The 20,986-nt window shown below is 40.2% G+C and overlaps 2 protein-coding genes across 3 annotated transcripts; both read left to right on the forward strand.

Annotated features, from left to right (window-relative positions):
• Positions 1–1,563: 1,563 nt before the first annotated feature.
• On the forward strand, positions 1,564–10,940 carry LOC121504286 (gastrula zinc finger protein XlCGF57.1-like). Its single transcript, XM_041779000.1, has 6 exons — positions 1,564–1,735; positions 6,713–6,889; positions 8,682–9,362; positions 9,447–10,080; positions 10,215–10,297; positions 10,924–10,940. The coding sequence occupies exons 1-6, from the start codon at positions 1,564–1,566 to the stop codon at positions 10,938–10,940; spliced, it is 1,764 nt and encodes a 587-aa protein (XP_041634934.1).
• A 3,290-nt stretch (positions 10,941–14,230) lies between these two features.
• Positions 14,231–20,358, forward strand: LOC121504173 (gastrula zinc finger protein XlCGF57.1-like). 2 transcript variants are annotated; one of them, XM_041778821.1, is made up of 3 exons: positions 14,231–14,486; positions 14,934–15,110; positions 18,519–20,358. In XM_041778821.1, exons 1-3 carry the CDS (start codon positions 14,315–14,317, stop codon positions 19,988–19,990), a joined length of 1,821 nt encoding a protein of 606 aa, XP_041634755.1. In that variant the 5' UTR covers positions 14,231–14,314; the 3' UTR covers positions 19,991–20,358. The 2 variants fall into 2 exon arrangements, with proteins under 2 accessions (XP_041634755.1, XP_041634756.1); XM_041778822.1 differs by lacking the exon at positions 18,519–20,358 and adding an exon at positions 16,957–17,161.
• The last annotated feature ends 628 nt before the right edge of the window (positions 20,359–20,986 follow it).

Genomic DNA, 20,986 nt, shown 5'->3' on the forward strand with positions numbered 1-20,986 from the left:
TGTCTGAAATGAAGAAAAACTCCAATGTGCGGTCACCCTGTTCAGGCCAGATGTGGTGGGTAGTGAGAGGCTTCATAGCAGAAATGATGATGACACCCAGGGCAAAACAGGAGAGCAACTGGCTGAACGGCCTCATGAACCCATAAAAAGCACCAGTATGATTATGGTGAGGTTAATGACCATGATGTTTGTTTGGCTTGTTTGCTTTTTAGCCATATGCACTAACTCATGCACTAAACCTTGATACTGCCATCTTTATATTTTGCTGATAATTTCAATAATGTGTACACCATATTATAATGTGTACCCCATATTTTTTGTCTCTCTCATCCAGATAAACCAGCATATATATAGGGGACTCCATAGAGGACTGTGGCCCCGTTGCAGAGGTGGAAAAGTACCAGGCTATTGTTCCCAAGTAAAAGTACAGTTATTCTGGTTAAAATGTACTTAAGTGGAAGTAAAAGTAATGGTCTATAAAAGTCAATCATTTAAAATTTAATTTAGTTAGTCAAAACACCAAATGCATTGATGTTTTTTTCATCAAGTTACATGAAACATGTGCTGGGTGGCTCCCCATACAGCCCATTAAATGGGCCGGTCTGTCAGTGACTCCCGGGCCACTTTTTCACCCCCAAGTCTGCCCCTGATGGTTCCTCTTTATTTACAACTGAATTTTTAGATATTCTCTAGGCATTACACTGGATAGAGGACGTCAAAACAGAAAAGGTTATTTGTTCAGACTCAGCTGCACCTTTTATGTCCTTAAAACAAAGTGTCAGCTCGTCCTGACCTTGTCAAAGACATTGTATTGTCCTTGTTTAGAATTGAGAAGATAAACTGTGAAGTTATACTACTGTGGGTTCCAGGTCATTCTGGGGTTTTGGCTAATGAAATAGCTGATAGCATTGCAAAATCAGCTTTAAAGCAAACTTCTATAAATATGTCATTACGGTTCCGTATGAGAAAACAGAGTACAGAGCGGGAGTGGCAAGAAACTTGGGAAAAGGAAAACAGAGGGAGACATTTTAATATTCAACATTCATTTAGGAAATGGTTTGGTTTTTCTGGAAACTGAATTGATGTTGTGAAGTTAACAAGATTGAGGCTGGGTATTTACACACAACTGGGAGACATTTCAGTGGGCTAAGTGTTTGTGGGAGCCCCGAAACAGTCACTCACACCTTAATTCAGTGTAGGAACTACACAAAAGAGAGAAACATTTTTTTTTTTTTAATGATCAGAAATAGGAATTTGTTGGTTGTCAGTTAAAGTTTTTCTTGGCCTATGTGAGAAGCACCAACTGACGACAAAAGCACTTATTCAATTTTTGCATGCCACATGAATATTCTCAAGAATATGAGGCGTCTAATATAGACTAATAGTATGGTTCACCTGTGGGTATCAGTAAAGCGCCAAGATGCGTCTAAACTGGCGGAAATTGTGAAAGAGAAGAAGAAGAAGACGACCGTGGTGAACAGCATTGGTCGAGTGTAGTCGGACTAGAATTCAAAGAAGAAGCTGGAAACACTGATAAACTTTACCGCTGAATAAAGAACAATAATGTTTTCGCTCGATAGGTTTAGAGATGTTGTCAACGAGCAGCTAACTGCTGCAGCTGAGAAAATATGTGACGATTTTACAAGAACTGTCGTCGAGGACGAGGCAGAAATCGACCGTGAGCGCAGAAAGCTGGATATCGTTTGGAAACCTCACATCCACTCACACAGAATAGGTGAGGAAATAAACTGTGCTTATATTTGTGGTCAGAGATGTTTTATTAAGACGAAGTATGGGGGCGCGGTGAAATCGGTTTTATATTGGACATTCGCTATTTTTAATAATTCAGGCCGGGAAATTGATACCATCCCATGCCACCACCACCCAAGTAACACAAAACACCAATAGTGAGTTAGGTTGGGCGCCTACTGATGTAAGAGTGTAAAATAATAAAACAAAAGCTCCGCATGTGCCCACACACAGCTTTTCTGTTTTTTTCCCCCCTACAAAATAAATGTTTCTGTTGTGTTGCGATAATCTGTACTCAAGTCACATAAACTGAAATCATTCTGTTTCATCTACTACTACACTTTTAATATGCAGGCTGCACATTTAACAGTGTAGTAGTAGATGAAATAAAAGGTTACAGAACACCATCATCCACCTAAACTTGAGGCCAATGCTATTTTTAATGTAACAGGTACCAGACTAGTTATAAATTGGACCACTGAGACTGCTCCCTTCTCCACTAGTGTAAAGAAAAATCCAAAAGCCACCCATCATTTCCAAGCTATTCAAATTCACTAATTGACATTTTTTATATGCATTGGCTATGTTCATGTAACAACCAATATGTTCTTAATCTCAATTTGATTTTACCTGGTTAATAAAGGTTAAATGAAATAATATGATACAAGGATTTCAGTATTCATATAATTCATTATGTTGTGTCTATGTAAGTTATATTCTAAAATTTGCAATATCCTTTGTTAAAACTTAAAACATTTGTTTTATCAACTCAGTTTTAGCCCCATCAGCTTCCACAAAGTGGAACTAACCTCCTCATTAAGTTAGTCGTGAAAAAATGTAGCCAGTTCAGAGTGTAACTGTTGGTGGAGTTCTAAGATTTTCAGAGTGTCAGTGAACATATCAGAGAGACACGAGAGTTTGCCACATGATGAGAGACTAGCGAGATTCTTGGAAGTCATGGCAGTCATTATAAAGAGGCTAATCATGGTAGTTGCAACTCTCTGAAAATATCAGGCATTGAGCATATACAAAATTCAATCAGAGGAGGGGACAGACTAAAAAAGCTCTTACAAAGAGAGTCCTTCTGGATATATACATTAAAAGCTACAAAATTCCCTGGTCTAAATGGGGAACTGGACTTCTCTCCATTTTTATAGCTTTCTTTTTGTCTTTCCTCGAATGTACTTTTTCTCAGTTAATTTGGTAATTGCTTAGAAAGAACTTTTGTGTGTGTGTCAATTCAGTAGAAAATGGTACAGATTCTTAATATAGATGTGTTTAATGCACTTAGACATCATTTAACTGATTGTTTTAACTGTGTAACCTTTGACTCCATCATGTGACTACTAGTAATCATGTGACCTGCTGAAAACCTTTAAAGGAAGCAGCTTGGCAGCCATTTTGTAACTGCCCTGATGAAGGCCTGTTAGGCTGAAACATGTTGGCATGTTTTTTATGACGCTGTAGCCCTATGCAATAAAGGCTTTTTATCTACAGTCCTTCTGAGTGCCTCAGACCTCTTAAAAACTTTAAGTTGGATCCCCATATTGAAGAGCACCAGAGATACACTACATTTTTTCAAGCTTTTCTTTAAACTTTTCAAAACCCATGCAGCACTCCATGCAACCATTTTTTTGTCATGGCAAGTTATGTTTGTTGTTTTGGTGGCGGCTACAGTAGCCTGTGTACTTCTGCAAAATAAAGTTGCAGTGAAACTAGCAAACGCCGCGCTGTCTGCTTACTGAGGGACGTTACAGTTGAACTACGGGTGCGGGGCGCAACTTGGTGTATGTCTGCTTGCACTCTGCAGTAGAGAGCCTCACAAAAAGAGTTAGTTAGCTTTTTAGTTAGTTAGTTTGTTTGTTAGCAACATAACTCAAAAAGTTGTGGACAGATTTTGATGAAATTTTCAGGAACTGTCAGAAATGGCATAAGGAAGAACTTAGATTTTGGAACTGATCAGGATCACCATCTGGTTTCAGGAAGTTTTTAAAGGATTTTGTCCTATTGTGTGTAATCAGCGATGTTTCCTCCATTATCCGTAAGTCCGAATCATCCACCTGTCAACTTGATCCCATCCCCACAACCCTTGTCAAGACCTGCCTGCCCTCTCTGGTTAACCTTATAACTGACATAATTCACTCTTCCCTTTCATCAGGTGTCTTTCCATCCTCTTTTAAAACTGCCACTATCACTCCTGTTCTCAAAAAACCTGGTCTAGATCTATCCAACTTCAATAATTTCCATCCTATCTCAAACCTGCCATTTCTTTCCAAAGTTCCAGGAAAAATAGTTGCAGCCCAGGTACGCAATCATCTCATCAACAATAACCTTTTCAAGCAGTTTCAGTCTGGTTTCTGCCCCCTCCACAGTACTGAAACTGCCTTCACCAAAATGACTAATGACCTTCTGACTGCTGCTGATGCTGGACTCCTCATCATTCTCATCCTCCTTGACCTCACTGCTGCCTTTGACACTATTTCCCACCCCATCCTCCTAAACCGTTTAACATCAATTGGCATCACAGCAACTGCTTTCACCTGGTTCACCTCTTACATCTCCTTACGTTCTCGATATGTTCAACTTCACAATCACAAATCCCACCCCTCTCCTGTCAACTCCGTTGTTCCCCAGGGCTCTGTTCTCGGCCCCCTCCTGTTCATCATCTACCTACTACCCCTTGGCTCAATATTCCGTAAACACCACATTCAGTTTCACTGTTACACGGATGACACCCAGCTCTACATCTCAACTAAACCAACCATTGCCCTCCCCCCTACTCCCTTTCCGATTGCCTGCAATCGCCTGCTTGAAATCAAAAACTGGTTCACCCACAACTTTCTCAGTCTAAATAGCAATAAAACTGAATTTCTTCTGGTTGGCACTAAACCCACGCTCTCAAAATGTAACAGTTTCTCCCTATCTATTGACAACTCCACGGTTCCCCCTTCCCCTCAGGTTAAGAGTCTGGGTGTCATCTTAGACCAGGGGTCAGGAACCTTTTTGGTTGAAAAAGCCATTTTTGGTCGCACTCCCTTCCAGAAAATCTTTGAAGAGCCGCAAAACACATTTGAACCTTCCAATGAAGGTGATGCAGTCAGGCTAAGTCTTTGTATATCGACATACTGACTAGGCAAAGGTATGTGGCCATCCACTGATATGTTTGATCTCACGGATAACTTTCCACGTAGTTATTTTATTCTTACTTTGCATTTTAATCGTAATTTTCATTTTCATGCATTTATGGATTTAGAACTACAATAGAAACAACTGTACACATTTTTATTTTCATCTCTAAGTGCTATTATCAGCCAGTGATTATTTATTTTCATCCTTAATGATGCTGATATAATCATTATCAATACTTATTCATTCATCAAAACACACTCTTTGCACCTGTCAGACAGAGTTAATACAGGATATTGTAGTAGCCTACTGCTCACTAACAGATGAGACCTCCACTTCATCTCCTCTCTCTATGCTGCTTTCTGTCTACATACAGGTGTGCAGTAGGAAACCCTGTTTTTGCCTGATCAATAAACAATAGCATCCATGATCACTGGGTTACAGACTTCATCAACAAAACAGTCAGAAGGACAAAGCAGAGCAATCCTGATAATCACTCCAAATATCCAAGGGAGTAGAATCAGCTGTTAACAGCTTTTCTCATGTCAGTACCGTGGACAGCGCCATATTAACACACGTGACATTTTCAGCACAAATGCACACAATCTTATCTTTTACAGCACAAATGCACACTCCTACACTGAACCTGACATTCATTACACACCAAAAAATCTTCAAATAATCATCAAATGTTGGTGCGCCAAAGCGTGCTGTAGCTGTGTGTGCACGAGAGGGAGAGAAGGGAAAAGAAAGAGAGAGAGAGCACAGTGCCTTGTGTATGTGAAATTTGATTTTAGCAATGCTTCAAAGTGGAACTTGCTGTGTTATTAACTGGCAAACATATATATAGATAGATAGAATAGAAACAGTTATGAACGAGAATTTGCATCCCTCCGCAGTTTTCTTAATGCCCCCCAGTTGGTCTTGGGATAAATTTGGTCTGGCGCTGACTCTGGTAGAGAATGACAATAAAATGTGAGCTTACCTGTTCATTTTGCTCAAACAGCCCTCTACTGATCCCTTGGCCTCCTTTCTCTCTTTCCTTACCTGACTGATGCTGTTAAGTGTGAACTTGTCTTAGTTTTTCATGTTGCTTTTAACGTTATCACCATTCACATTCTCTGCTGACACTGCTTTAGTCTGACGGACCCACCGGCTTAGTATGAAACTTATCAAAGTTGGTCATCGTTTTCACCTTCCAATCTTCCCTCTTGCTGCTGAACCAGATTTCAGAAATTCAAAACTTAACTCATGTGATGAGCACAAAACTCCTGGTTCAGGTGTCATTTGTGATGAGACTGCATCCAGACCTCTGTTCCCAAGACAAGAAAGCGCCAGTATGCGCTGCGCCATAGAAGCACAATATGATGCATATTAAGTTGATAAAATAGGCCTATTTGTAAAATTAGCAGAGAATGAAAAAGCTACATTTTTGGATGAAATACACAAACTAGCTATCTCTATATAGCATTACAGAAAATATTCATTTAATGTTAAAAACATTTCCTTTATTTAAAATTTGGCACAGCTGCAAAGAGCCACTTGGGAGGGGCAAAAGAGCAGCGGGTTCCTGACCCTCTCCTACTCTACCCATATCTCCAACACTACTACCCACAAATAAATGTATCATAGATATCAGAACATAGATGCCGCCTGGACTGCTGGCCTTCACTGGGGAGGATGCGCCACGCGAACACCATATACAAGAGGGGGAGTATGTCATTTATATCATGTGGTATCGCATAGGTATAAAACAGTTTTGCCGAACAAATAGTTCTATCCTGGCACTAATGGCATGTTTCCTCCCCCGGACTTTGTTTTGTTTTTCTATCTCCAGATGTCCCGCAGCAACATGTGTGTAAGGAGGAGGAGGTTGTAGCTGAGCAGCAGCTGTGCCACCTGGAGAGGAAGTCTAGTCTGGACCAGGAGGATCCAGAGCCTCCACAGATAAAGGAGGAGCAGTTCGTACAGGAGGAGACTGACACGTTGATGTTGAATCCTACTCAGGAGGAAAGTGAGTTGGTGTAGTATCTGCAGCATCAGCAGTTGTTTGTTTGTTTACAGACTCAAAACAGCCAGGAAAAAAGTTTCTTTAGAGGCCTGTCAGTCCATTGTTGTGCTTAGAAAGGAAGGTTATTCATTGTGAGAAATTGCGCAGAAACTTTGAATCTCTTACTATGCTGTTAACTAGTCCCTTCAGAGAGCAGCTCAAACTGGCTCTAACAAGGGCAGAGAAAGGAGTGGCAGGCCTTATGCACAATTGTGCAAGGAGACAAATATCCGAGAGTGTGTAGTTAAGACTAAGTCCCCTCACAGGTCCTTAACTGGCAGCTGCACTAAATAATATCTGCCCAACACCAGTGTCAGCATCAACAGTGAAGAGGCAAATTCAAGATGCTGGACTTCATGGCAGAACTGCTAAGAAAAAACATATCTCAGAGCAGCCAATGAAAAGAAAAGACAGAGATTGGCAAAGAGCACAGACATTTGACACTGGAAGGCCGGAAGAAGGGTTTTGGGACAGATGAGCCCAGGGTTTAAGGTCTTCGGATCAAACAGATAAACATTTACGAGATGCAGAACAAATGTAAAGATGCAAGAACAGTGCTTAAAACCATCAGTCAAGCATGATGGTCTGGGGTGCTTTGAGGGGGATAAAATGTAAGATTTTTAAAGAGTGGAAGGGACTGTGAGGAAGGACAGCGAAGATTTTGCAACGTCATGCCAGAAACCCCGTGGAGAGCACTTGATTACCACCAGTTTCATCGTACAACAGGAGAATAACCAAAGAGTGTTTCCATGGAAAACAAAAACATTTTCAGTTGATCCCAAACTGAGTGGTAGTGTTTACTGAACTAAAAACTCACTGGATGACTGCATGATGAGTACTTTGAGTTTATAAACTCACCAGGAGGTCGCCATGTTTTGGTCCGCACTGGTACTGTGACGTCACTTAGCCGGAGCGTTCCTCGCCGTTCCTATGCAGTGACCACTGATTCAAACTGCCTGGCAGTGTCGTGGCTGCATCGCAGAGAAGCTGCACATCTCACGCAGAGAATTTTAAGCTCTGCTGTCTTCTATATTTTTCCTTGCACCACGAGTGGTTATCATTTAAAATAGACAGGAAAATGATAAATACAGAGCCATATATACCTTGTTGTAGGAAATATTTACGTCTGCATTGGTAGAATATGTTTGAAATCTGTTTCTTGATGAACCAGATGAAGGCCACAAGCTAAAATGCATCTGTTTAATAAAGTTGTTCCCCAAACATCTACTATTTATGGAGGTTTCTGTTTCCACACAGCTCAAAATGTTGCTCGTAAAAATAAACACAGTACGAAATACTTCTGGTCTGCACTTTTCAAAGTAAAAGCCCACTTTAGCATTTCTTTGGAGAACACTCCCTTCTATGTACATGATGCTTTTATTTGGAAAGCTCTCTGGCACACTTCCTCTGTAACAAAGTCCCGACATGGAAACCGTAAGGAGTGCTGTGGCTAAATGGCATCACAGTACCAGCACAGACCAAAACACGGTGGCCTCCTGGTGAGTTTACAAGTTAGAATTTAATTTAACAAATATGTATCCAAAAAGATCAACTTTGCTGATAATGCAGGATTCCATTTAAGAGTCCAGCACAAACATTGTAGTCTATGTGACAAAAACTACACGTACTTTTACACACAATCTTGGAGATTTTAAGACCCTTAGGCTCTAACAATCATTTTTACTATACACACTGGCGCGGGTTTTGTCCTGTACCTTCACTTTGTTTGGTCATTGTTTTGTTTTTGTATCTCCAGATGTCCTGCAGCAACATGTGTGTAAGGAGGAGGAGGTTGAACCTGAGCAGCAGTTCTGTCACCAGGAGAGGAAGTCCGGTCTGGACCAGGAGGACCCAGAGCCTCCACAGATTAAAGAGGAGCAGGAGGAAGAACAGCTCAAACAGGAGGAGACTGAAATGTTGATGTTGATTCCTACTAAGGAGGAAAGTGAGCAGAGGGAAGCAGATGGACAAAATGAACACCAGCTCCTTTCTCACAACTTTCATGTTGCTGAGAATCAGAATCACAAAGAGAACAAGCAGGAAGACTCAGAGATGACTGTAAAATCCAAACCAAGACAAGAGACAGAAAGAAAACACACAGGTGAGAGGGTGTACTCATGGGAAGTATATGGAAAAAGTTTAAAATATAAATATAGATTGAAAAAACACATGATAACACACACAGGTGGGGGTTATCACTCCTGCTGCACCTGTGGAAAAAGATTCAGTCAAAAACAAAATTTAAATCAGCACATTCTTACTCACACAGGTACAAAGCCGCACACCTGTGGTACCTGTGGGAAATCATTCACACAGAAAGGTAGTTTGGACCAGCACTTGAAAATCCATACAGGTGAAAAACCATATACATGCACAACATGCAACAAATCTTTTAGACATAAAAGTGCATTGACAGTCCACATGAGAATACACGCAGGTATAAAGCCGTACACCTGTGGTACCTGTGGGACATCATTCTCACAGAGATGTAGTTTGAACCAGCACTTGACAATCCATACAGGTGACAAACCATTTACCTGCACAATGTGCAACAAATGTTTTACACAGAAAAGTTCCTTGACGGTCCACATGAGAACACACACAGGTGAGAAGCCTTTCTCCTGCAGCACCTGTGGAAAAAGATTCAATAAAGGTGCAAGTTTGAATACACACATTCTTACTCACACAGTTAAAAAGCCGTACACCTGTGGTACCTGTGGGAAATCATTCACAACGAAAGGTGGTTTGGACCGGCACTTGAAAATCCATACAGGTGAAAAACCGTATACCTGCACATTGTGCAACAAGTGTTTTAGACATAAAAGTGCATTGACAGTCCACATGAGAACTCACACAGGTGAGAATCCTTTCTCCTGCAGCACCTGTGGAAAACAATTCAGTACGGGGTCAAATTTGAATACACACATTCAAACTCACACAGGTACAAAGCCGTACACCTGTGGTACCTGTGGGAAATCATTCACACTGAAAAGTAGTTTGGATAGGCACTTAAAGATCCATACAGGTGAAAAACCATTTACCTGCACAGTGTGCAACAGATGTTTTAGTCGTAAAAGTGCATTGACAGTCCACATGAGAAGTCACACAGGTGAGAAGCCCTTCTCCTGTGGCACCTGTGGAAAACAATTCAGTACGGGGTCAAATTTAAATCAGCACATTCTTACTCACACAGGTACAAAGCCGCACACCTCCGGGAAATCATTCACACAGAAATCTCATACAGGTGAAAAACCATATAGCTGCATAAGTGCAACAAATCTTTTTGACTAAAATGTGTTTTGACAGTCCACATGAGAACTCACACAGGTGAGAAGCCTTTTACCTGTAACAACTGTGGAAAAATATTGTTTTGTTGGTCACAGATTTATTTCAGTGATCCAAGGAGCCCTGAGATACAATCCCATCCATGAGTTTATTTGAAAACAAAAAGATGAATGTCAGGGTCCGACATTAACGGTTGCCCGAAAGCCCGGGGCAACTTCAAAAAGCAGACGGGCAAGCAAAACTTGTAAGGACATGCCTGATCGGGCAATCACGACTCTGAGCTTTTCTATTCCTTATTTTTAGTAGAAGGATAGATTTAGAAGGATGGTGGAGAATTTTGAAGGCTGTCCGCCATTTTGATGGGCTGCTTCCACCTTGCTTGCTCACCACTGAAACCTCACTTTAAACACCAAAGTTTGCTCATTTTATGTGGATATCAACAATGGAAATAAAACAAAGAGTTGGGTGATTTTTGATTCAGATAAGCGCCTGTTGCTTCATTCTCTCTTTTGCCTGCTCACCACCGCCTGACCCTCCTCTCTCTCTCTCTCTCTCCCTCCCTCCCTCCCTCCAGTGGGATTTTAAAAGGAGTGACAGAGCCACAGGCTCACAGTACGACACTATTTGCAACATTCTACAAATTTCCACAGTCAAGGCAAATACAAATGCAACGGACTCAGTGTACAAGGTCCGAGTGCGTGATGTTTTTTCAGATTACGACTCCTGTTGAGCAGACAAATGCGCACAGCTCCACAATGCAGCATTTTAACAACTTATCTTCCATGGTCATCAAACTACAACATCTTGATATTAAAAATATCCTCAAAACTGTACGTGATGTTTTAAATGGTGCAGCTCATAGTTGCTTGCTCAAAGACAGGGATTGGTGCTCCACCGTCATTGCGTAAAAATGAGGAGTTAATGCTGCTGTGTTCATCTTGCTCTCAGTGCTATTAAAATGCAGAACCTCAAAGATTGTTTTTAGAATATAAGTTTAGAAATGTTGCTTCATTAATTAAACACTACTAATAAAATCCTATCGAATTATATCATATTACAGATATTAAAGAGAAAATTATAATGACGGATTGTAAAACGGCATGACAGAATTTTTTCGACCCTTTACGTCAAAATGACGGACAACAAAGAAGTCCAGCGCATCCTCTGCCACGGAGCCTCTGAGTAGCCAGATGCAGTGTGTCGCTGCTGCCATTGGCTGACGGTGTCTGCTGATGTGCAGACATCAGACGTAAGTCAAGTAGACGTAGCATTTTTAATCAAACAAGAAGAATCTTAATGGGTTGATTTTCACGTGTCGGCAAAATTTCTTCAGTTTCATGATGAATAAACCAAATAAAAACAGAAGAAAAGCACCATTTTATACTTGGTGCATATGTAGCAGACCCTGCCACCTCTCTAGTGTCAGTGTTTAGCTGACCTAATTTTCCTCTGAGAATAGTTGGTTTCATCAGTTACCAAAAAACAATTCTGAGTTTGTATTATTACCTCATTAGTATTGTAAATATGAAATTCCTGAGTTTGAATTTCTTTGGAAAACAACCCGGTGCAGCTATCACATTGCACTGATCTGTACAAAGTTAAATATAATTTTCAGTGGGCTAACACATACAGTTTTCTTAAGAAAGAAGTGTTGTGTATTGCTTTCAACAGTCAACAGGCAATGGATTTTAGTTATAAGTCTGTTGTGAGCAAAATGTATGCACTTGATTGCCAGAAAAAGTACCTTCTAGACAGGGCAAGTAGGAATTTAGATGGGGCAAGTAGATTTGGGAAGCACTTGCCCTGAAGGGCAAGTAGGCAAAAACCTTAATGTCAGACCCTGAATGTTAATGACACGAAATTCCAATTTGTATGATAATTTGGAACACAGTGAATGTTCACCTTTGGCTGGTACACAGCTATGTGCTGACAAGTTGGAGAGAAACAGAAATTGTGCATGTGCTTTGAGGATTTGCATTTTTGATGGCAATGAAAATGAAAAATTTATTTTTACACTAATGTATTACTTTTATTTAGAATAGTGAAACAAATGCTTGAATTTCAGAACTAACATGTTAACTACATGTAACATTCAAGTATTGTGAGTTCTCTAATGGCTTCACTTGAGGCGAGTTGTTCTGCTAGCTGTTCTTTATGAAGTCTTTGAGGGCATTTTGATCAAGTGGTCTGCTTCAGATCAGTTCAGTAGTGTACTAGTTATTTGAAGATAACCAGATTGTTGAGGAGGGTCCGTTTTTTTTGAAGCACAAAGTTAAAGATTTATATTTGATCTACATGTTGAAAATGGAAGACCACTTAATATTTGTCATTTCTTGTTTTGTATCATATATTCCCATTCTGTGTTGGTGTGTTTTTTTAATCAAATTAAAATAGTCAAACAAAAAAACAGGCATTGATTCATTATTAAACTATTTTTAATAACAAGCAAAGGAAGTGAAAGTTTGTCATCATAGATTTGTTACTAATGTTTCCTTTACTACATATGGAGGACTAAAAGTGCCAAAATGAAATATATAAATATATGATTAATTAAATAATTAAATATGTCATCAATTATTTAATATTGGAAATATATCAACAATATATAAATAGATATATAACTAATTAATAAAATGCATGTGTTATTAAATATTTAATTAAATTTGTCATTAATTATTTAAGATTGGTAATATAGAAATAAATACATAATTTATGAAATACATAAATAATTAAATGTTTAAATAATAATTTGAAATGTTCATTTATTATATGTAAAAAACAATGTTTTTTCCACTGAGGAACACATACAGAAATATTTAAGACTGGTGGGGCCACTTTCATATTTCTCGCCTTGAGAATATTTAGGTTAGTAAGACCGAATCAATGTAAGTTAATGCACGCTTAGTGATTGAATACACCTAAATGGCTTGTTAATGGCTGATGAGGCAAATAGACCTTTTCAGGATTTGGGGGAACCAATCAGCGACAATGGTTTAACAGAGGCAGCGATGGGCAAGGGTGGAAAGAAATGTTTAAAGTGGCAAAACAGGCAGAAAAAGTGATGGAAAGGGCTTAGTAAAAAAATATTACAGTTATCTAAAAATATTCACTGATGGCTCTAAAAACAAACAATAATGCGTGGGTATTGGTGTATTTATTCCAGAGTTGGTGGCAGTCATCGTTGGTTTACAGTGGGTGGTGGTGTGCACTGATTCAGCAGCAACTCTAGAAAGCATTCAATCAGCAAAATCAAGCAGAGAAGACTCTCTCATAGAGCTACAACATAGCCTGCTAAGCCTTCACAGGGGTGGTGTGGATGTACAGTTCTGTTGGGTACCAGCACATGAGGGGTTGGAGGGTGAAGAGATGGTGGACAAATTAGCTCAAGAGTCACTAAGACAAGAAATTACAATACCAATTCAACTAGGTAAAGGAGAGGGGAAAACAAGAAAAATGGAATGGAAACATAGCAGAAAAAGGGTGAGGAAGGTCAGAAAGGAAGGGTGTTTCCTAAAATACAAAAGTCTGTAATTACAATGATCTTCAAAGAGAGGAACATGAGGGAGGAATCATCATTTCAGGACTTAGGGGTGGACACACCTGACTGAATGACACCATCTATTTACTGGGGAAAAGAATAAATGACGTGTGGAGTAAAGTAAAATGTTAACCCTACATTATTACACTGTATTAAATATGAATCAAAAAGGAAAGGATCTGATGAAAAAATCCAAGAGGCAGGTCGGGAGTGGCCTTGGATGAATTCAGGGAACAGAAGGAGAGGTGGAAGAGACTAGAAACGGGAGCAGGGCGCTGCTTGTGTTCTTATGGGTCACAGGGCTGGCAGCGATAATGTAATCGGAGGAAAGCGACATTATGGGTCACACTCTTGTACAGTAGGTGGCGGTATGCACCTTAAAGTTGTTTGGGACCTGCCAATAAAACAAGAGAAGAAGAAGAACACCACATTTGCGTGCAGCAGAACTGCCGGAAATTGTGGAAGAAGATGGGCAACAGTATGCATTGATTGAATCTAGTTCGTCGGTAATTCACAAGAAGAAGCTGGAAACACTGAGGAACTTTACTGCTGAATAAAGAACAAGAATGTTTTCCCTCGATAGGTTTAGCGATGTTGTCAACGAGCAGCTAACTGCTGCAGCTGAGGAAATATGTGACGATTTTACAAGAACTGTCATTGAGGACGAGGCAGAAATCGACCATCAGCGCAGAAAGCTGGATATCATTTGGAAACCTCCCATCCACTTACACAGAAAAGGTGAGGAAATAAACTGTGCTTATATTTGTGGTCGGAGATGTTGTTATTTAGACGAAGTATGGAGCTCATATGTCCAATAACCAAACAATAGGTGATATGTGTAGACTGAGTCGTAATGGGCTATGGTTAGCTTATATATTCTGTTGAATGGGGATGGAACAAAGCGCCAGTTTTTTCAAACTGTGGTCAAGCTAGTCTCCACAAATCAGTGTTGTGCACGTGTAGAAAGACATTACGGTAAAGGTCGCGAAACAACTGAAATAAAAATATTCGTTGTCATAGATATCAAAACGTAGATGCCGCCTGGACTGCTGGCTTTCATTGGGGAAAGCCAGCAGTCTGAACAAACAGTTTTGCTGAACAAACAGTTCTATAGTGGCACTAATGACATGTTTACTTCCCCTGACTTTTTTTGTTTTGTTTTGTTTTGTTTTTTTTAATCTTCAGATGTGATGCAGCAACATGTGTGTAAGGAGGAGGAGGTTGAACCTGAGCAGCAGCTCTGCCACCAGGAGAGGAAGTCCAGTCTGGACCAGGAGGATCCAGAGCCTCCACAGATAAAGAAAGAGCAGCTCAAACAGGAGGAGACTGACACGTTGATGTTGACTCCTACTCAGGAGGAAAGTGAGTTGTGTGGTATCTGCAGCATCAGCAGTTGTTTGTTTGTTTACAGACTCAAAACAGCCAGAAAAAAAGCAATTTCTTTAGAGGCTTGTCAGTCCATTGTTGTGCTTAGAAAAGAAGGCTATTCATTGTGAGAAATTGTGCAGAAACGTTGAATCTCTTACTATGCTGTTAACTAGTCCCTTCAGAGAGCAGCTCTAACAAGGACAGAGAAAGGAGTGGCAGGCCGTATGCACAATTGACCTATGCCTAAGCCACTTGACCTATGCCTAAGCCACACCCCCTCCAACATTCAGTGACAGGTGCTATGGCAGGTGTCACAGCAGGAGACATTTCGCAGGAAGCCATTGATGATTTTTGGAGACAGAAAGATCACGTCATCTAGATGTCACCAAAAGGGTTTTAACTACACATTGGAGGGATGTTTCTATAATTTTATTGTCGAGAAGGTCAGTAAAAAGCTTCAGTTACAAGTAGGGTTGTCCCGATCAGCATTTTTGGCCTCCGATCCCAATCCGTTTTTTTTTTTTAATTGACGATCTGCTGATACCGAGTCCCGATCCGATACTCATAATTACCTAGATTACAGTTTCAATTGTTACTACTACATATCTCAAACTAATTCCATTTAACTCAGTACAGGCAATATTGTTGTAAAAAAAACATAAAATCACATTTCTGCTCAGAATGGTGGAATAGCTCTGTTTCACTTTAATTGTCTGTCAAAAAAATCTATTCACTTAGTGCAGTGTTTAGTATTCAATCAGACAATCAAAACCCAGTTAAAGTGGTCGGCTGAATGACCTGAGCAGTCAACAAAGTGAACTCAAATAACCTCAGTTTCACTTAGAGGTGGTGTAACAGAGTCAACAGTCACAATAACATGATAACATAATATAAACATAATAACATAAACAAATTTTAAATATTATAATTCCACTTAGAAGTTAACTTGACTCTGTTAGCCACAACAAAAACTGAAAACTGCGTGCCTGGCATGCACCTCTCACCTTGTCATCACATGGGGAGGGAGGCAGAGGGAAGGAGGGGGAGCAGAGATATAACTCTATAGCTTCAGCAGACTCGTTGTTCTATGTTACTCTGCATAATTGGTTGAAACTGCTTCACCACGCTGCTGCATCGTGCTGTCAGACATGAGTATGGCACGTGTACATTTCCCTCAGAACTCACATGTCCGCAGCTTTTTGCTTAGTTTAGAGAGGCAAATCGTACCAGCATATTTACGAGTCAAATCGCGTACCTGGTACGCAAAATGCGTACAGGTTGACAGGTCTACTTCCTCTTTAAATGTGTTTGGGTTTTTCTCCGTGTTGTTTTAGAGCAGCTCAATCCAAGATGTTTTGTCCTCACTGATATTTGTGGTTGAATTGTAGCGGATATATTTAGCCAGTGTGTGAAGGCGTTGGCTCGCAGGTGTTGTGAGTGGACACTCTCCCTTGAACAGTGTTCCTGTAGATGAATGATAATTTTCAGTGTTCTAACCATGTTCCTGGATCTTTGTCAAAGCGTATGAAAGGTTAATGATGTGGAGTGTTGTGGGGGGTACGGTGTAGTGCTTAATCTAGCCGTAGTGTGGAGAAAAAAGAGTTTGTTGACACAAACTCAGGGGAACCAGTTGTTTTAGATCAGCCAAGTCAAAATGTTTCCTTCCTGCTGACGTAGTCGATTGATACCTTTCAGGTGAGTGTCATTTTTGTAGTGATATTCGTGGCTCACAGGGCTACGCAGAGGGCTTTAGTCTTTTGGGGATATCACTCTCGTGGGATCGAGACCACCTTTTACTTGTGTGTACAAAAGCTTTATTTTCCCATTTTTTAATTTTTAGTTGGCAACTGTGACGCACTACCATAGACTGTAGAAAAAATTGGACAAACCACGTGTGACGTCAGGCATCTGCTTACAAAAGGCGGACCCAAACGGCTCTTGAAGCCAGTCCGTGGAGGCTTCCATGGCTGCGTCTCACTTCTTCTGTTTTATGGCTTGTGTCTTTGGCGTGAGTCTTTTCCTTGAGGCTTAGTCCCGCTCACCAGAGACTCATGGAGCAAGTGAGGAATCGATGGGGAATCCTGAAGCCATAAGACCGATGTTTAACAGCCCATGGGACGTCCCTCACTCTGCAGCATCACGTGAAGTAGGGATGGGTAAAAGTATCGATTAATCGATGCATCGCAGTGTTTCCCCCCTCAATTCAATATTGATTCAGCAAATCCTCTGAATCGATTCACCTCCTGGCCAGTGGGGGTCACTGAGCGTGTGATTCGGGTTGTATGGATGGAGGCCGCACTCGACCAAACAACAACCAACCATAACCATGTTATGTGAGGTTTCTCACAATTTCCAAAAGGAAAGAAATATTATTAAAGTTTACATGCACTTTTTCAGTGTTTATACAGAACTGGCATCTTTTTTTACTTTTGTACTCCTTAGGCACAAATAAGTTAATATTGTGCAGATTTTTATTTTCAGATGTTTTATTGCTAAAAAATTTGAGGTGACCTACCACATATGTTCACATGGGCATGAAAATTATTATTAAAAATTTTCAACAGGTTATTTGTGTATTTCTACTTCTTACTGAATCAACATCAAAACATTCAAATCAATATTAAATCGATATCGAATTGAATGCCCAGCCCTAACGTGAAGCGACGTCAGTTTATGGTGACGGTGCTGATCACCAATCAGCTGTCAGGAAGCATAAACAGCTGATAGTGTCTCCATAAATTTGTAGTCATTCTAAAAAATGATCTACATTGACAGTGTTTGGTCTCAGCGTGGGATCAGAAAACACCTGCATGAAGAGAAACCTGCAGAAAATTAAAAAGATGCGGACTCTTTTAACCAGCAAATGCTGTATCAATAATTTATTATCCTAATTAATTAGTGCAGGGTTTTTCCTGCATTTAAAATTAAGTGGTGGCCGCAACCAGCAAATTTCGTGCCGCCACCAGCTCTCAAAGCTCTGACGTCATAAAAAACAGTATTTTCTGACAAGCATTACAGAAACTGAAATTATGGTATTACGCCAATTGGGCGGTGCTGGGCCCAGGAGTTGGTGCCAAAACTACCAAAGGAGAAAAAAGAACTGCGAGTTTCCTAAACTTCCTAGATTGTCTTTGGATTGACACAGCACGGATGAACCCTGCACCAGACACACATGTGTGAGGAGAACGCAGAGGAACGCTGTGCTTGGTGTGTGCCAGCTAAAGACACACAAAATAGATGACACTTTTAGCTTTAATGAAAAAAATACACATACTTTTACACACAGTCTGGGAGATTTTAAGACCCTTAGGCTCTAACAATCAGTTTTACAATACATACTGGCACTGTGTTTGTCCTGTACCTTCACTTTGTTTGGTCATTGTTTTGTTTTTGTCTCTCCAGACGTCCCACAGCAGCATGTGTGTAAGGAGGAGGAGGTTGAACCTGAGCAGCAGCTCTGCCACCAGGAGAGGAAATCCAGTCTGGACCAGGAGGATCCAGAGCCTCCACAGATTAAAGAGGAGCAGGAGGAAGAGCAGCTCAAACAGGAGGAGACTGACACGTTGATGTTGACTCCTACTCAGGAGGAAAGTAAACAGAGTGAAGCAGATGGAGAAAATGAACACCATCTCCTTTCTCACAACTCTCATGTTGCTGAGAATCAAGATCCCAAAGGGAACAAGCAGGAAGACTCAGAAATGACTGTAAAATCCAAACCAAGACAAAAAACAGAAAGAAAACACACAGCTGAGGGGCTGTACTCATGTGAAGTATGTGGAAAAAGTTTAAAATATCACAGCTCATTTAAAGAACACATGAGAATACACACAGGTGAGGGTCGTTACTCCTGCAGCACATGTGGAAAAAGTTTCATGAAGGGGTCAAATTTGAATCAGCACATTCTTACTCACATGAGTATAAAGCCATATAACTGTGATACCTGTGGGAAATCATTCACAAGGAATGATACTTTGGACCAGCATCTAAAGATCCATACAGGTGAAAAACCATTTACCTGCACAACGTGCAACAGATGTTTTAGACATAGAAGTGCATTGACATACCACATGAGAAAACACACAGGTGAGAAGCCTTTCTCCTGTGGCAGCTGTGGAAAAAGATTCAATACGGGGTCACATTTGAATCAGCACATTCTTACTCACACAGGTACAAAGCCGCACACCTGTGCTACCTGTGCTAAATCATTCACACAGAAATGTGATTTGGACCAGCACTTAAAGATACATACAGGTGAAAAACCACATACCTGCACAACATGCAACAAAACTTTTAGACTAAAAGGTGCATTGACAGTCCACATGAGAACTCACACAGGTGAGAAGCCTTTCTCCTGTGACACCTGTGGAAAAAGATTCATGAAGAGTTCAGATTTGAATCTTCACATTCGTACTCACACAGGCACAAAGCCGTACACCTGTGGTACCTGTGGGAAATCATTCACACAGAAATATAATTTAGACCAGCACTTGTACATCCATACAGGTGAAAAAACACATACCTGCACATCGTGCAACAAATGTTTTGGACTTAAAAGTGAATTGACATTGCACATGAGAACTCACACAGATGAGAAGCCTTTCTCCTGTGGCACCTGTGGAAAAAGATTCATTAAGAGGTCAGAGTTGAATCTTCACATTCATACTCACACAGGTACAAAGCCGTACACCTGTGGTACCTGTGGGAAATCATTCATAAAGAAATATGATTTGGACCAACACTTCAAAATCCATACAGGTGAAAAACCATTTATCTGCACAACATGCAACAAATCTTTTAGACAAAAAAGTGCATTGACAGTCCACATGAGAACTCACACAGGTGAGAATCCTTTCTCCAGTAACATTTGTAGATAAAGATTCTGTCATTCTACACATTTGAATCAGCACATTCTTAGGCCTCGCAATGTTTTTGAGTGAAAATGCAAAAGTTTTGTAGCATTTTGGTTGTCCATTTACACAGCAACGGCGTTTTAGTGCCTGAAAACGGGACTTTTTGGAAATGGGCTCCAGAGTGGAAGTTTTTCATAATGCCCCCATTTCAGTCTCTGTGTAAACAGGGAAACCAGCACTTTCTGAAAAGGGACATTCGCACTGCGGCTGCAGTAAATATCCATGTGAGAGTAGGCTTATAATGCATGCGTGGATGGGAAGCCCAAAACAAAACAAAGATGGCCGACACCAGTGTACTGTTCGTGCTCCTCACTCTTTTGAATTTAATTATACTTCTCCAATAAAGTGTTGATTTACTAACATGTTAACTACATGTAACATTTAAAGTACTGTGAGTTCTCTAATGGCTTCACTTGAGGCGAGTTATTCTGCTGTCTGTTCTTTATGAAGTCTTTGAGGGCATTTTGATCGAGTGGTCTGCTATAGATCCATTAAATCCATTTACTAGTTATTTGAAGATATTCTGATTTTTGAGCAGGGCCAGTTTTCTTTGAAGCACATAGTTAAATATGTACATTTTATCAACATGTTGAAAATGGAATACCACTTAGTATTTGTCATTTCTTAGTAGTAGCATGTATTTCCACTCTGTGTTGGTGTTTTTTATCACAGAAGAATAGTCAAACAAAAAAAAAGTCGATTCATTATTACACTATTTTTAATAACAAGCAAAGGAAGTGAAAGTTTGTCATCATAGATTTATTACTAATGCTTCCTTTACTACAGGGTTGTCCAAAGTTTTTTCCACTGAAGGTCACATACAGAAATATTTCGGACTGGTGGGGCCACTTTCATATTTCTCGCCTTGAGGATATTTAAGTTAGTAAGACCAATGCAATGTAAGTTAATACACACTTAGTGATTGAATACACCTAAATGGCTTGTTAATGGCTGATGAGG

Source organism: Cheilinus undulatus, linkage group 22, assembly GCF_018320785.1.
Source record: "Cheilinus undulatus linkage group 22, ASM1832078v1, whole genome shotgun sequence".
Classification (NCBI taxonomy): domain Eukaryota; kingdom Metazoa; phylum Chordata; class Actinopteri; order Labriformes; family Labridae; genus Cheilinus; species Cheilinus undulatus.

What these genes read in the sequence shown, in the direction of transcription:
- LOC121504286 (XM_041779000.1), top strand. Translation starts at nt 1,564, where the DNA reads ATGTTTTCGCTCGATAGGTTTAGAGATGTTGTCAACGAGCAGCTAACT. An exon ending in CATCCACTCACACAGAATAG is followed by an intron (nt 1,736 to 6,712) that starts GTGAGGAAATAA and finishes TTCTATCTCCAG; the next exon opens with ATGTCCCGCAGCAACATGTG. An exon ending in CCACATGAGAATACACGCAG is followed by an intron (nt 9,363 to 9,446) that starts GTATAAAGCCGT and finishes CAATCCATACAG; the next exon opens with GTGACAAACCATTTACCTGC.
- LOC121504173 (XM_041778821.1), top strand. Translation starts at nt 14,315, where the DNA reads ATGTTTTCCCTCGATAGGTTTAGCGATGTTGTCAACGAGCAGCTAACT. An exon ending in CATCCACTTACACAGAAAAG is followed by an intron (nt 14,487 to 14,933) that starts GTGAGGAAATAA and finishes TTTAATCTTCAG; the next exon opens with ATGTGATGCAGCAACATGTG. An exon ending in GACTCCTACTCAGGAGGAAA is followed by an intron (nt 15,111 to 18,518) that starts GTGAGTTGTGTG and finishes TTGTCTCTCCAG; the next exon opens with ACGTCCCACAGCAGCATGTG.